Consider the following 17,167-nt stretch of genomic DNA (forward strand, 5'->3'; position numbering starts at 1 on the left):
ACTTATAATTATCAGTTCTATATTCTCATCCAACGATATTTTTTTCTCAAAATTATGACAGAAGCTTAAACTGTAGTGACTCAAAGCAGCTTTCCAAGACCCTTGAAGACATTTCTATAAGAGATTTGTGAACTAATGTCTTACCTCTGCAAAAAATAAGCCAGATAGAATATTAACTCATATATATTACACTACATATATCAGCATTTCTGTTTTCAGATACAGTAGGGATTTGGAGGGGACCTTGATGGCTGATAGGTCTAAGTAGTTACTACTGTAGTTACTAGCCAGTCAAAACTGAGGTTGTTAGTTCAAACCCTGCTTGTGTGTAGCTTCACTCGACTCCAATCTTAATTGACTCGGATTGTTAGTTTCCATATCAAAGGTCATGGCTTTAAAAACACAAACAATCAAATCAAATCAGTAGGGATGTATTTTTAAATCCCTTTATTCAGTGAGGAGAGTGTATGTTAACTCCTATATTACTATATATATGAAATTGTTGCTATTTTACGAAATTTTCCTTTGATTTTGGTAACTGATAATTTCAATTCTCAGCGGAGTCGAGTTATATGAAATTATCGCTAGAAATTAAGAGGGCATCTAGCGTTGCTAATGAAATTGACAACGTTGTGATAGGTAAAATAACAATAAATCGTTGATGATCAATGATAACCTATAAGTATTTCTGTATTTAGATACAGTGGGGATGTATTTAATGGCTTTATCCAGTGAGGACAGTGGTATCAGTGTGTTTACCTCAAGTTATGACATAGAAACAAGACAAATGGTTGAGTCAACATTTCCATTTGTCTGTGTATTACCAGGGGACAATCTTGTACAGAGTATTAAAGCTATGACACAAGGAGAAGGGTGTGACGTCTGTATAAAATTCACCAGTGGGGGTAAGTTTTTTTAACCTGAGAGGAAAAATGCAAGAATTGTCATATCTTAAAAACCATGGTAGGTGGGTGAAATGCGGATTGAATGAGGTCCAATTATTCACTTTCAAGTGAATAATTCATTATCAATGTTTCATAGCTTATTTTAACAAACTTTCATTAAGGTCATATGAAACGAGTGACTTGAAAAATAATGTTTATCCAATTTTTGATCCAATGCATGTATATATTGTTATGCCTAAGGGTAGGAGTTAAGGATGATAGGTTTATATGTATCATGATTCATTCTTTTCTTGTGTTGCTCAGAGAGTTCATTTCTACTTTCACTTTCATTTTCGTATTCCGTTACTCTGAGCTGCACTGTTATATTATGAACGGAAGGACTATGCCTATGAACACTTTATATTTCAGGTATCGCGGCCGTATTGTATTGTATGTATTATATTATTGTTTATGGGAAATATTGATAGGACAGGGTTCGTTCTCACTGTTTGACCAGGGGGGTACTTTGACATGATCCCAGCTTTAGTTTGACCTGTATATTGTATTGTATATATTGCTTGTCCCTTTTGCTCACCTGTTTTATTCAATCACGTTAAGGGTCTATATTGTAACCAGGGTACGTTCCCACTAAGGGTTATTCTTGATAAGCCCATATCTCCCCTTTTCCTTCGACAGTTGTGTATTTCTATTTGTTTTTGCGCCATGTTCCGTATTATTGCCGTGGGAACTTCCGGTTTTAAGGACCAATCGGAATGGACAGAGATAACCTAGTTTCCAGAACCCGGTATTATGTATATTTAGAATTACAACCAATCGCTACGTTAATTTTACGGACACACTTATCGTTATAGTAACGGACACACTTTCTGTGTCCGCAGACTTCCGGACTATATAAACGGTTGTAGCAGACGATTCTGGACAGCACAGCTCAGCTCACATTACCTTGACCATTTGAATAGATATACCATTATTACCAGAGCCTATACCACTTGTGAACCATTACCAGGTTAATGCTAACCCCGATTTTTATGATATTTACGACCTGACAAGTGACCTATATTATTTACTATAATACTATAAATAGTAAAACCACTTTCCCATGTTTACGCACGACGATTAACATCCAAGGGGGGCTCTGAACCGTTTTTGCTTTGGGATATTTATTTATAACATATATATATTGATTTATGACTGATTAAATAGTCATTGCTAAACTTATAACTGCTTTTGTTATATTTTGTCTTGAAATGAATAAGAAACCAGTGTCTTAGATTACTCAGTCCAGCTACCAAGGTTTGCAAGTTACCATTGCATGTTTCACGATTACCAGTGAAAGTTCATAAAAGGCCTGCTACCAAGGTTCTAGTGTTAAGCAAGTAAACACACACACACATTTAAATATTACTTCGTAATGCTATACCAGAGGCGTTACAATATCATAAACTTAGTCTTCTGTGCACAATTTTATCCTTTTTTATGCAAACATATCATATAATCGTCAATTTTTTTCTGTCTGTCTGTTATGTTTTAACAAATATGGTAGCTCATTAAATGCTGTGTTTTGAATCCGACGTTTACGGATTGTCACCTTATAGTAAAAAATCAACAAATAAGCATGGATACTGAGCACGTGTATAACATATACAATCAGATAATAGTTTAATTTAATGACAGATCCATGTCATTGCGATCACCGGATTGTTACAAAAAGGGTCACACAAGGGTCACTTGCATATATAAAAAATATGTCGGCAAGCAATTAAAATAAAGTAAACTTCTTCTAAATATTGATTAATTAAAGAATTTTTTTCAGAAAAAAGTATATGTACATAAGTTTTATAATGTAAACTATCCAATTAAATATAAAAATAATATGCATCATTTTTTTTAATTTGAGGTTTCTTATGACTTCAATGATTAAACAAAAAAACTGATATTTTAGATTTTTTATATTACTCGTAGCTCGTGCCCCTTTAAGAAGTAATTGCCCTAAAATATTGATTTTTGACCAATTTTCATGTTTTTGCCTATTATCCCAAACACTTACCTGGATAGGTTGATACTTTAAACACCACAAAATAATCATAAAAAGTACAGCTAAAAAAATGCAAATACAACCAAAACCAATGAATGACTCTTTAAAGAGTTATTTTTGGTTAAATTGTCAAATTAGCTTTACAGACTCCTTGGGGCCTCTTGCTTTTGCTTGTAAGAAGAGAGATTTAAAGTCATAAGAAACGAGTGACCGGTGAAAAAAATTATTCTTCCAATTCTTGAACCAATGCATACAAACATCATAAACTTAGTCTTCTGTTCAAGAATTTTTCATTTTTTTCGCATAAATTTTGTATAATCGTCTTCTTTTTTTTCAATCGGTCAGTGTTGTTGTGAAAATATGGCAGGTAATTAAAGTTCGTGTTTTGAAGCCGAAGTTTAACGATTGTCACCTGTTTGTCAACAATCAACAACAAATCAACAAAAAAACATGGAAATTGAGCACGTGTATAACATGTAAATTCAGATAATAGATTATTTAAAGGACATCCACGCGTATTGCGACAACCAGATTTTTACGAGATGGGTCACACTAAGGTCACTTTGCATACGGAAAATATGTCGTGGGAAACGCTTCCTGGAAGGAAGCAATTAAAATAAAGTAAACTTCTTCTAAATATGAATAAATTAAAAAATTTTCTTCAGAAAAAAGTATATCCATTGAGTTATAAAAAAACATATGCATTATTTTTTTTAATTTGAGGTTTCTTATGACTTTAAGGTAAAATTCCATCATCATTATAAACCAGTTTTAAGTACACTCCAGTCGGAAACCAGGTTGAAATAGAACAAAAGAATCAAAGCTCTTTGTTAGAGAAGGCGATAAATGTTTACTGTATTGTTTACTATAGTGACAAAAATTTTAAAAGTTAATAGAAACAAACAAAATTGCAATTTTCTTCTCAATTACGATGTGTTTTATTTTAAAAACACCATTTGCATAAGTTTTCAATTTATCTAGTACATAGTTGAGCAGAACAATTAGATATCAAGTCGACGACATGGGTATCTTTCAAGTTGGATGAAGAAAATGCATAACCTCCGATTTTTAGGAAAAAATGACCACGGACTGAAAACATATCAATCTATTAGTTCAGTAATTTTCGTGTCTGCCCTTCCATTATGTGACTGAAGAAAAAATTCCAAAAATGGTTAACAATTGTATCGAAAAGAGAAAATCGAGTGCACCTTTTTATGTTAGGGCGTGTTTGAGTTGAGTCTTTTGTCTTGATATCGTACAAAGTAAGGATATTTCACACATCGTCTCGCTTCAGATTCTATCATTTTTATATATTAAAGCTACAGGTTGACTTTATAACACAAAAAACTCACAGTACTAAAAGATGAAATATATGGGTCAATCTAATGAGTCACAAAAACAGAGAAGGTGTGTTCGAATAGCTATTTTTTTACTGAAAGTACTTGACGACAGTCTTCCAAGTTGGATGATGAAAATGCATATCTTCGAAAAATTCTGATTTTTTGTGTGTGATTACTAGGGTTTATAGTCTTCATACACTAAAAAAATCTAGTCTGCCCTTCCACGAAATATTTAATTAGAATTTTTTTAAATGTTTATGAATTTTCAAAAATTCCACCTGACAACCAATCAGACAAAAGTTTTAAGTTGAATTAATGCAGACAAGATTATTAACTGATGCTCATTAGCTAGCTGGTACATTTGTCTTTTAAAATACAACTGACATATAAGGATCGTAATGGTGCAATGTGGATAAATTTATCGGTTTTCAAGAGCAATATTGGTAGGGCGTCATCCCTACAATGGCTTCCATTTCTACGATTGTGAAAATGAACTGGCGTAATGGGGAGATAATTTTGACGAAATAGACTCCTGACTGCACTCTGCTTGTAGAATTGAGTTAAAATATTTTGAAGGTTGAATTAAGTGAATATGTATGTACTGAAACACATTGCTTATTATGTGAATAGATATAGGAAGATGTGGTGTGAGTAACTTTATTTTTAGGGATTTTTAAATTGATTTAAAAGAGATATTTCTTTTTTGTTATTGTGATTGGTGTATGAAAACTGTTTATTCTGATTTACTCATTTTTTTCAGAACTGAATACATGCATAGATTTCATTGGTAGTGGAGGGAAATTTTTGCAGTGTGCAAAACCATTAGAACCCATAGAATTAGGGAAACTTCAGCATAACAAAACATTTATCCTTGTTGATGTAAAGAAAGCTTTCTTTAGCTTTTTATCTCGTAGCCAGGAAGAAATACAAACTTTGTTGTATGAAATGAGAGATGGAGCTGTAGGAAAGGTTGGTTTAAAATGCAGTTGAAATTCATTTTGCATAATTTACTGTCAAACATGTATATAACTGTCATCCTTAGGACAGGTGAAAACTGAGGTTACAAGAGAGGTGATGTTTGAATTGAGGTTCAAAATGCATAACTATTACTAAAGTCTGACAAGAAATGGTAACCTAACAAGACTTCCTTTTTGCCTTATAGAGACAATTTTGTTGCAGATTCTACTGTATTGTAAATTAATAATTATCTCCCCTTTGAAGAATGGAAACAATAGGTGTAAGTACATTGTAGTATTTTTTCTGCTTCTGCTTTTTATATAAATGTGAATTGTTAAGATAACTTCTCAAATGTTTAATATGGCACCCCATAACTATTTTTTTTCTAAATTGTCTTGACAAGATCAGACCACAGCACCACCATGGTGACTTTACACGTGCTGTAGATGAAATGGAGACATAGTCCTCTAAAACATTTCACCTAGTTATTCAAGTGACACTTGTATTTTTGTGTTAAACTGACAAAATAAAAATACATGCTTTATATTTGTATTTAGAATTTGTCAAATTTGGATAGTTACTTCCAAAGAATAATTCAATGAATCCACATGTCAGTAATATCATAATACACATCAATATTAAAAAATTTGAAATGAAAATAGTTGTAGTTGAAAAAAAACACATTTTTTTGGTAAAGATATTTTTCTTAGAATAATGTTACTGTGGTCTATTTATTTTTTTATTATTAAACAGCTGAAAGAAGCAGGATATCCAGAAACCAAAGGCATGCTGTATAGTTTGGATGAACGTTCACACTTCCTTAATCCTATCATGATCACACAGATCTTGAATGTACTTGATGAACCTGGGATTAATTTGACTGACAGCTTTAAATGTTTAATGGAAGCTGATATGCTAGCAATGGAAAGACTCCATAATGTGATTACAACAAAACCTAAGGTAGGTATTGCAGAGTTACTGCACTTTATTTGTCAAAAATTCAGAAAATCATTACCTGGTTTCCCTTCAGTATTCTTTGGAATGTAATTAAATTATACACAGTTGTAAATGTCTTATGTATGTCTTTAAAATCCTTTTTTAACTTAAGGACAGTCCAATTTAAAATTTTACGGACATGACCATTTTCTATAACACAGCTGTGTTTGCCATTGCTGCATAAGATATATCCCAACTCTATGAGTGGGGCTATATTGTATATATACCTTGTCCATCAATATGTTCAACAATTATTTCCTTTAAGATTTTCTCTGTTACTATTGAAAGGAATGATTACATATTTGTTCTGGGGGCATCAGTGGTCAAGTAGTCTCAGTAGTTCTACTATGGTAATCACTAGCCAGTCAACACTGAGGTTGTGAGTTCGCACCTCGCTAGTGCTTAATTGACTAAGATTGTCAGTTTTCCTTCTGCACATAAAAGTTAAAGCGCCACCAACAATTAATCAATCAATTATATTTGGTCAACAATGATGAGTTGTGGTGTGTGTTTCTTAGAATTTTTTGTTTGACATATGTACACAATCGTTAAATAGGTTAATAAACTGAACACATATCTTCAGATATATAGTCTGTACTGTATACATATATTTTTTAGGATTTTTCCTTATGGGAAAGAGTGCAGTTTGATAGTCAAAATTCAGAGGACGATGAAAATGATGATACATTGAATGAAGCACAACTAGCTTCAGCTTGTGAAAGTGTAGATTTAAAGATCAGTCAACCTTCTAAAGATGTAGTTATAGTCAGAGTGCCTAATGTTCAGATCACATTGCTAGATGACACAGATGGTAAAATGCTGTTCCCACCTGATTATAGGGCCACTTCAACGCCAATGGTCACATTAAGGGTAGACAAGGAATCAGATGATCTTCATGAAAGTTATATTGATATCCCACTGTCTGACAATTCCATTATGTGCAGTAAGAAAGATTCACTAGTGCCGAAATTACTTCCCCCTCAGGCTATGATAGTTACACCTGTACCAGACAAAAGACGGAAGAAAAGTAGACCAATGGACTTGGTATTTATCAACTCTCCTGGAATGTCACCTGGTAAAGCTTTTACTCCAATAACTCCATCTATTAGATCACTTCTGACACCTGCCATCAAGGAACCCTCTTTGGTGCCTCTCAATAGTTCATCGAAGCATGATAAACCATTGTACATTGTACATCCTATTACTGGTAAGTTGTAATTTATACTGAAAAATGTTGCTAAAAAATATGTGTGGTAGCTTATTCTTTGGTGTGGAATTTGCATGCAGATATTGATTATTGTCTTATAAGTTAAACACTGATTGTTGAATACTTTAGTTTTCCTCAATAAAATATAGGTATCTAGCCCAATTCTTTTTCCTGGATTGATGAAAATAATGTATTTTTGTACTTCTTTGAACATTAAAATTCTGGTCTCATATGTGACCATGAACTAGACAAAAATAGTTTTTTTCCGTAAATAATGAATCCACAGTTTATCAAATTTTAATCCACTACTTAGTGAAATCAGAGGATAGAGAAGGTTTATAATACCATCTGCAAATTCTGTATCCACAACTAAACCATAACAAATTTTCAATGAATCTAGAACCAAATGGCATTGTGCATCTTCATTGGAATTCTCTGAAATTTTTGTATCAAACATGTAAATTAGAGGTATAGAATGACAATAGGTAAGAAATATTCTTTGAAAGCGTCACTGAAACTAAGTCTGTGGTTAACAGTTAATTTGGAAAGATCTTGTAACCACCACCCATCCTAAACATGCATTTTATTGGAAAGCCAGGCTTTAGATTTTGTAAACAGTGCTCCACATTTCATCTTGTACATAAGTGTTTCAAATCTTTTGCAATATTGATAAACCAATTGAATTGAATTAAAACAGGAAAAGTGACTTTGTTAAAAACACTTGGAGGCCTGTTAAACAGACAGTGCTATGGAATACAGAGAACTACTTTTACTCCTAGAGATAGCTTGTCCAGTGTAGCTAGGTATTATTGGTGATGGGGAAATTTGTTCTGATCTATTAACTTTAATCATATGCATGACACATCCTGTTATAATTAAAAGTCAAATTTCAATTTAACTGAGCACTGAAATAACACTGATGAAATAAGGCTTTCAGAGATGTGCCAAAATTTAACATCAGAGTCTTCAAAGATTAATCGCAGTTTGCTGCATGAGTTCTTCACATTATCCACTAATATTTATTATAATGCAGTAGTTCTAAGGCTTGAACTAACCACTCAGGTGATAAAATAGATATTGATTGAAATTATGCTAAAAGATTTGGACTAAGGGCCAAGTGAGCTTTTCTCATCACTTGGCGTCGGGCGTCTAATTTTACAAAAATCTTCTCCTCTAAAACTACAGGGCCAAATTTAACCAAACTTGGCCACAATCATCATTGGGGTATCTAGATTACAAAATGTGTCAGGTGACCCGGCCAACCAACCAAGATGGCCAACATGGTTAAAAATAGAACATAGGTGTCAAATGCAGTTTTTGGCTCATATCATATAATGCTGAAACCAAAGCATTTAGAGCAAATCTGACAGGATAAAATTGTTCATTAGGTCAACATCTATCTGTCCTGAAATTTTCAGACCATTCAGGCAACCTGTTGTCTGGTTGCTGCCCCTAAATTGGTAATTTTAAGAAAATTTTACAGCTTTTTGTTATTATCTTGAATATTATTATAGTTAGAGATAAACTGTAAACAACAATAATGTAGAGCAAAGTAAGACCTAAAAATAAGTCAAACATGTCCAAAATGGTCAATTGACCCATTAAGGAGTTATTGCCCTTTATAGTCAATTTTTAACAATTTTCATCAATTTGGTAAATTTTTACAAAATATTTTCCACTGTAACTACTTGGCCAAGTTCATTTTAGATAGAGATAATTGTAAGCAGCAAGAATTTCGGTAAAGTAAGATCTACAAACACATCACTATCATCAAAACACAATTTTGTCATGAATCTATCTGTGTCCTTTGTTTAATATGCACATAGACCAAGGTGAGAGATACAGGCTCTTTAGAGCCTCTAGTTCCTTATTTCATTGATAGTTCAAATACTTGTTGATGAAAATCTCAAATAAATTCAATTTTTATCTTATTTCTTTTAATAGTCCCAGGGCCTGGGTGGCTGAATTTTCTAAATAGTTTCACTACTGTATTACTAGCCTGCCAACACTTAGGTTGTGAGATTAAATCACACATGTGGCAGGTTGACTCCAATCTTGATTGACTAGGATTGTCAGTTTTCTAACTGAAGGTCAGTGGTTCTCTATGGACACCCTGGCTTCCTCCACCAGTACAAGTTGACTGCCATGAAATAGCACCCATTAGTTTATCAATTTGATAAATCTATCACAACTTTAAACTTGAAATTAGAAATGTTTGCCACTGGACATAGAGCAACCAATAGTCAGTGTTTGCAATCTTATAATCTCTCACACAGCTACTACATTTCTGCCCGTACTTTGAATTTTTCAATATGATGGATGATCTTTAAAAATTTTGTAACACATTTCTCTGGAGCTGCATGATAAAGTGACTTCAAAGTCGATGAGCATTTTTGTAGTGATGAGTTATTATATCCTTGGATCTTTCAAACATCTACTTCCTGTTTTCGACAAGGTGAATTATGAGTAAGTTACATTCCTGTTTTAAACACATGTACATTATATACAATTTGTATAAACAATTTTAGTTATTACACCAATGCTGTACAGATGCTACAGACAACAGGTTCTTACATCATCGCTGGATACTCATTTGGTTCAATGGTGGCATTAGAAATGGCACTGCAGCTTCAGGCTAACAAGAAAAAGGTAAATTATTATTGATTATAAAAAGACCAATTTTATCTCGAATTCCACTACTATCTTAGCAGTGCCATGTAAATTACAAGATATTAAGTAGTATGATGCATAATTATTGGTTTACAAAAGAAGTAAAAGCAACAACAGAACAAAACTAACTTTTAGTGTATTTTTTTTTTATCTATAGCAAGAAATTGACTTGTCCCTAATTTAAAATTTAAAAAGAATATGTCTTTTGGCTAACATTTAATCATTCCTACAATCGAACTGTGAACAACAAGATATGGTAACATCTAAGTTGTTGTTTAGGTCATCTTATGTTGTTGGTTAGAGTTGGGTAACTGCAGGAACTTGGATGAATATTTTCCCTTTTAGAATATTTTATTACAAAAACAAAAAAGTACATGTATTATGGAGCTTTACTTCATCCACAATGTCATCCTGTCATACTTAATAAGATGACCTTTTTCCCTGTATTGATAGGTAGAGAAATTAATTTTATTTGATGGTGGACCTGATTATTTCTCAGCACAATTCAGAGCAGCCCAAAAAGCAGCAAAAGATGACAGTGAAGTAAGTATTATAACCCCACTCTTATTATGTTCTGTGTTCTGAGACTCAATTGACAATGGCATCAGTTATCATACAGATTCCTTACATGCTTAGTTCTCTGAAATTTATATTTAGCTATAAAAAAAAGCACATTTTTTCTAGAAAAATAAGAACATTTATATTTGGGGGAATTATCAGAGGTACTAGAATAGATGTACTTTCTAAGAACTGTTATGAATATTATTTCTCTGTTTTAGCTGGACTTGTATTTAGAAATAGGAGCTCTGGTGAACTTTTTGATATTGTTTCTAAGAACTGTTATGAATACTATTTCTCTGTTTTAGCTGGATTTGTATTTAGAAATAAGAGCTCTGGTGAACTTTTTTATATTATTTCTAAGAACTGTTATGAATACTATTTCTCTGTTTTAGCTGGATTTGTATTTAGAAATAAGAGCTCTGGTGAACTTTTTTATATTGTTTCTAAGAACTGTTATGAATACTATTTCTCTGTTTTAGCTGGATTTGTATTTAGAAATAAGAGCTCTGGTGAACTTTTTTATATTGTTTCTAAGAACTGTTATGAATACTATTTCTCTGTTTTAGCTGGACTTGTATTTAGAAATAGGAGCTCTGGTGAACTTTTTGATGATGTTTGTGCCAGTACCTAGTATACAAATGCTACAGAATATCTTGCATCAGTTACCAAACCAAGAGGCTCGCATACAGACTGTGGTGGAAATGTCATTCAAAAATGTGGAAATTTGGTATGGTTATCAAGTGGGAAATAAGGTGTTGATAATAGTATGCCTGTTTGTTTTTAAAACAATACAAGATGTCCTAGAAATTGCTTTACAATTTGGCAAGTGTTGAAACAAAGATTTTAAAATTTCACCGACAGGACATGGACTAAGCATGCGGGAAAGCATATAAGACATGGATCAATAACGGTCTCTGAATTTGGATATTTTCTTTAAAAAATAGGCATTTTCTAAAAATATTGTTTCAAAAGCAAATTTAGGAAGTACAAAATACTAAATTTATATGTCGTGTTTCAAATATTTTAGACTTTCTAAGGTTTAAGAGGAGTTGCACATCTCAATGAAATTGGCCTCTTCCTGTAGTAGTTTAGATGTGACCTCCATAGTGGAGATATAGATTTTTATTGAGATTCATTCAACTGAAATTGGTAGAAAATTTAAAATATTTGTATAGTTGATATACTATTTCAGGAAATTTCTAGGTGAGGGACTCAAACTGCAGCTGAACATTTTGAAATAGAAATATTAACTAAAGCATAGGATGTATAAATTGTAAATTCAAAAATCATGAGATGTTTTATTAATGCCAAAAATGTTGACAGTTTCAACTTTCAAGTTCGTAATAATAATAACTCCTGGTCATTATTTCAATGGGGATTTTCATCATTAAAAATTAGCAAAAATAAATGTACACATTAATTTCTTAATTTACAAGATATGAAATTAAATCCTTGGAACTGTTTATAAATAAAGAACCACAGTAGCTAGACCTAGGAAAAAATTTAGAAAAACAAAGATCAAATGGTGTCTTAGCACAATTATACAAAATGTATATTTGTTGATGAAAATAAACACTATACAATGAACAGGAAATGTGTTTTTTGTAGCATGACTACAACAAAGACTAAATGGCTTTCTGCTAAGGAAAAGCTCTTTAGTAAAATGAAGGGTGCCAAACAAGATGTGGGGAAATGTTCAATGGCTGATGCTGCACAGGAAGTGTTGTCATGGAAACGAAGAGAACAAGCGGCAGACTTCATAAAAAGTGTCAATATGGTAAACAAGTACAAGAATAAACGTGGAAAATTTCAAGGTAATCAAATTATTTTATAGGTAGACAATATAGGAAAGGTTTACTGACATAAAAGGTCTCTAAACACATTAACTCCAAATGAAGCTTTCGTTAGTAGAAGCCACTTTATAGGTAGATCTGATGAAAAGAGGAGTAATGCCCCTGAAAGATGATCCTTCCCATTTTTGCACTTTTTGAACAAACTTAAATAGATACAAATGTAAAAATGCAAAATTGTTCAGCACAATAAGATCTACAAACCAGTCATCATGGCTATATATAGTGTCGACCATCTCCTTACAGAAGTTATTTCCAAAGATTGATGATTTCTATCCAATTTTTTTGTTTATGTAAAAAACAATTTTGGAATTAGAGAGAAGTTTCAAAATGCAAAATCAGATCTACAAGTAAGACAACATGGCTGAATTGTTACACCAGTTATAGGATTTAATGCCATTAAATTACATTTTTTACCACAAATACTTTTATCAATAAGTTAGAAAACAGCAAAAATGATAATCAATGCTAGACCTACAAAATACGCTCCAAAATACAACTTTTAAAATAACATAATTGATTGCAATAAAAGAAAAAAATAAACATGGTAATTTTTTTTTACCAATTAGTTATTCGTACTCTTTAGAGCAACTTGTTTAAGAAACACTGGCAACTGGTAGTTAATCATTTATTCTTGTTGGGCAGAATTTTCATATAAAGGGATTACATTAAACTGGTTTGATTTTATATTTGTAGGTGATATACATTTATTACGTATAAAGTCTGACCCAGTGATGTGTGAACACTTACCAGTAGACTATGGACTACAGAGCTGGTGTACTGGAAAAGTTCATATAACATTCTATAATGGATCTCACGAAACTTTCTTAAATAGGGATTCAGGGAAGGAAGTAGCAGAGGAAATTACCAAGATTCTGTCACTTGTGAAGTAACTTGTTGAGAACAATCTCACGAAACAATCCTAGATATAATTTCTGGCAATGAATCAGCTGCAGATATTATGAACATCTTGACACCAGTGACTTACTGATCAGGCTCTGAACATTGGGGAATATTGAGGAATTATGTGGAAATGACAATCTTGTTTTGATGTGAAAAGGAAGATTTTGAATAAAATGAAGAATTTGAATAGATTTATTTATTGTATATATTGTTATAATATATAAGCTTTACTTTTGTAAACCTGGTATTGTATGTTTGGTGTTTAAATGATAACTGTACTTTTGTAAATTGATGCAGATTGATTTTTAAACGAGGTATATGTCATTTACCAGTATTTTTTTTTTATGGAATGAAGTATGCATTTTGAACTTGTTACCTTTGAATATAGAAAAAAAAATATGTTTTCAATGTCGCATTTTCACTTCTAGTGATATATTTAATTAAAACTTTGTGAAACAGAGGTATTTATAGAATGCATGCAAATAGTTTTAAAAAAATCCATTTGTACTTTCACTTCAAAGTAAGATTTCAAAAAAAAAACTGCCACAAACCTGTTTGAAATGATATGTTGATGGTAAGTCAGTTCTGTTTTAATGATATAAAAAAATGCATCTAAATAAATGTTTTTCAATATTCAGATGCAGATTATAAGGATTTCTAAAAGCAACAAAATTTAATATAAACCAGAAAAACAATCCAAATTGTGTATTTCACTGTAAAAATCAAACCCATTTATGTAAATATTTTTTAAAGATCCTCCTTATTTTTTAAAAGAGAAGAACTGTTACTCTACATATTTTTTGCATACTCTGGTTGAAAATTCCAATTCCAGATAACAGTAAAGAAGAAAGGGTGTCATGTTAAACTTACATCAAAGTTTTGTAATACATATAAAATTTGTATAGATTACTGTTGTATACCAATAGCTTTTTTTCCCTTACTGCATGCAAAATGTTTACACATATGGTGCATAAATTCGTAATTAATCTTTATATGTTTAAATATTAAGGCATGTATAGATAGTGCTTTGTTATCAACTGATTTGTCTGTTAAATTTAGATATATTTATTTATTTATATTATATTAATAAATTTCTTTCAATGTTTTAATTTTGTTGTTGGTCATATTCAGTATTTAAACACTTCAATCCAATGTTTCGGGCCTTGGTGGCTGAGTGGTCTAAGTAGTTACTACTGTAATCACTAGCCAGTCAACCCTGAGGTTGTGAGTTGTTGGTAGAGTGGTCTAAGTAGTTACTACAGTAATCACTAGCCAGTCAACACTGAGGTTGTGAGTTGTTGGTAGAGTGGTCTAAGTAGTTACTACTGTAATCACTAGCCAGTCAACATTGAGGTTGTGAGTTGGTGGTAGAGTGGTCTAAGTAGTTACTACAGTAATCACTAGCCAGTCAACATTGAGGTTGTGAGTTGTTGGTAGAGTGGTCTAAGTAGTTACTACAGTAATCACTAGCCAGTCAACATTGAGGTTGTGAGTTGTTGGTAGAGTGGTCTAAGTAGTTACTACAGTAATCACTAGCCAGTCAACCCTGAGGTTGTGAGTTGTTGGTAGAGTGGTCTAAGTAGTTACTACAGTAATCACTAGCCAGTCAACACTGAGGTTGTGAGTTGTTGGTAGAGTGGTCTAAGTAGTTACTACTGTAATCACTAGCCAGTCAACCCTGAGGTTGTGAGTTGTTGGTAGAGTGGTCTAAGTAGCTACTACTGTAATCACTAGCCAGTCAACATTGAGGTTGTGAGTTGTTGGTAGAGTGGTCTAAGTAGTTACTACTGTAATCACTAGCCAGTCAACACTGAGGTTGTGAGTTGGTGGTAGAGTGGTCTAAGTAGTTACTACAGTAATCACTAGCCAGTCAACACTGAGGTTGTGAGTTGTTGGTAGAGTGGTCTAAGTAGTTACTACAGTAATCACTAGCCAGTCAACACTGAGGTTGTGAGTTGGTGGTAGAGTGGTCTAAGTAGTTACTACAGTAATCACTAGCCAGTCAACCCTGAGGTTGTGAGTTGTTGGTAGAGTGGTCTAAGTAGTTACTACAGTAATCACTAGCCAGTCAACACTGAGGTTGTGAGTTGGTGGTAGAGTGGTCTAAGTAGTTACTACTGTAATCACTAGCCAGTCAACACTGAGGTTGTGAGTTGTTGGTAGAGTGGTCTAAGTAGTTACTACAGTAATCACTAGCCAGTCAACACTGAGGTTGTGAGTTGGTGGTAGAGTGGTCTAAGTAGTTACTACAGTAATCACTAGCCAGTCAACCCTGAGGTTGTGAGTTGTTGGTAGAGTGGTCTAAGTAGTTACTACAGTAATCACTAGCCAGTCAACACTGAGGTTGTGAGTTGGTGGTAGAGTGGTCTAAGTAGTTACTACAGTAATCACTAGCCAGTCAACACTGAGGTTGTGAGTTGTTGGTAGAGTGGTCTAAGTAGTTACTACAGTAATCACTAGCCAGTCAACATTGAGGTTGTGAGTTGTTGGTAGAGTGGTCTAAGTAGTTACTACAGTAATCACTAGCCAGTCAACACTGAGGTTGTGAGTTGTTGGTAGAGTGGTCTAAGTAGTTACTACAGTAATCACTAGCCAGTCAACCCTGAGGTTGTGAGTTGGTGGTAGAGTGGTCTAAGTAGTTACTACTGTAATCACTAGCCAGTCAACCCTGAGGTTGTGAGTTGGTGGTAGAGTGGTCTAAGTAGTTACTACAGTAATCACTAGCCAGTCAACCCTGAGGTTGTGAGTTGGTGGTAGAGTGGTCTAAGTAGTTACTACAGTAATCACTAGCCAGTCAACACTGAGGTTGTGAGTTGTTGGTAGAGTGGTCTAAGTAGTTACTACTGTAATCACTAGCCAGTCAACCTGAGGTTGTGAGTTGTTGGTAGAGTGGTCTAAGTAGTTACTACAGTAATCACTAGCCAGTCAACACTGAGGTTGTGAGTTGGTGGTAGAGTGGTCTAAGTAGTTACTACTGTAATCACTAGCCAGTCAACACTGAGGTTGTGAGTTGTTGGTAGAGTGGTCTAAGTAGTTACTACAGTAATCACTAGCCAGTCAACACTGAGGTTGTGAGTTGGTGGTAGAGTGGTCTAAGTAGTTACTACAGTAATCACTAGCCAGTCAACCCTGAGGTTGTGAGTTGTTGGTAGAGTGGTCTAAGTAGTTACTACAGTAATCACTAGCCAGTCAACACTGAGGTTGTGAGTTGGTGGTAGAGTGGTCTAAGTAGTTACTACAGTAATCACTAGCCAGTCAACACTGAGGTTGTGAGTTGGTGGTAGAGTGGTCTAAGTAGTTACTACAGTAATCACTAGCCAGTCAACATTGAGGTTGTGAGTTGGTGGTAGAGTGGTCTAAGTAGTTACTACAGTAATCACTAGCCAGTCAACCCTGAGGTTGTGAGTTGGTGGTAGAGTGGTCTAAGTAGTTACTACTGTAATCACTAGCCAGTCAACCCTGAGGTTGTGAGTTGGTGGTAGAGTGGTCTAAGTAGTTACTACAGTAATCACTAGCCAGTCAACCCTGAGGTTGTGAGTTGGTGGTAGAGTGGTCTAAGTAGTTACTACAGTAATCACTAGCCAGTCAACACTGAGGTTGTGAGTTGTTGGTAGAGTGGTCTAAGTAGTTACTACTGTAATCACTAGCCAGTCAACCTGAGGTTGTGAGTTGTTGGTAGAGTGGTCTAAGTAGTTACTACAGTAATCACTAGCCAGTCAACACTGAGGTTATGAGTTGGTGGT

The 17,167-nt window shown here is 33.6% G+C and overlaps 1 protein-coding gene across 1 annotated transcript in view; it reads left to right on the top strand.

The window, feature by feature from the left end:
- The window catches only part of LOC143078499 (fatty acid synthase-like), a 48,040-nt gene extending 34,278 nt beyond the window's left edge, over positions 1–13,762 (top strand). Inside the window, exons 26-35 of the mRNA XM_076253362.1 lie at positions 699–905; positions 5,041–5,249; positions 5,991–6,197; positions 6,852–7,440; positions 8,138–8,243; positions 9,969–10,089; positions 10,564–10,653; positions 11,238–11,398; positions 12,280–12,485; positions 13,218–13,762. Coding sequence (XP_076109477.1) covers positions 699–905; positions 5,041–5,249; positions 5,991–6,197; positions 6,852–7,440; positions 8,138–8,243; positions 9,969–10,089; positions 10,564–10,653; positions 11,238–11,398; positions 12,280–12,485; positions 13,218–13,414 — 2,093 coding nt within the window. The 3' untranslated portion in view covers positions 13,415–13,762. The remainder of the gene's footprint in view (positions 1–698; positions 906–5,040; positions 5,250–5,990; positions 6,198–6,851; positions 7,441–8,137; positions 8,244–9,968; positions 10,090–10,563; positions 10,654–11,237; positions 11,399–12,279; positions 12,486–13,217) is intronic.
- The last annotated feature ends 3,405 nt before the right edge of the window (positions 13,763–17,167 follow it).

Source organism: Mytilus galloprovincialis, chromosome 6 (genome assembly GCF_965363235.1).
Source record: "Mytilus galloprovincialis chromosome 6, xbMytGall1.hap1.1, whole genome shotgun sequence".
Lineage (NCBI taxonomy): Eukaryota > Metazoa > Mollusca > Bivalvia > Mytilida > Mytilidae > Mytilus > Mytilus galloprovincialis.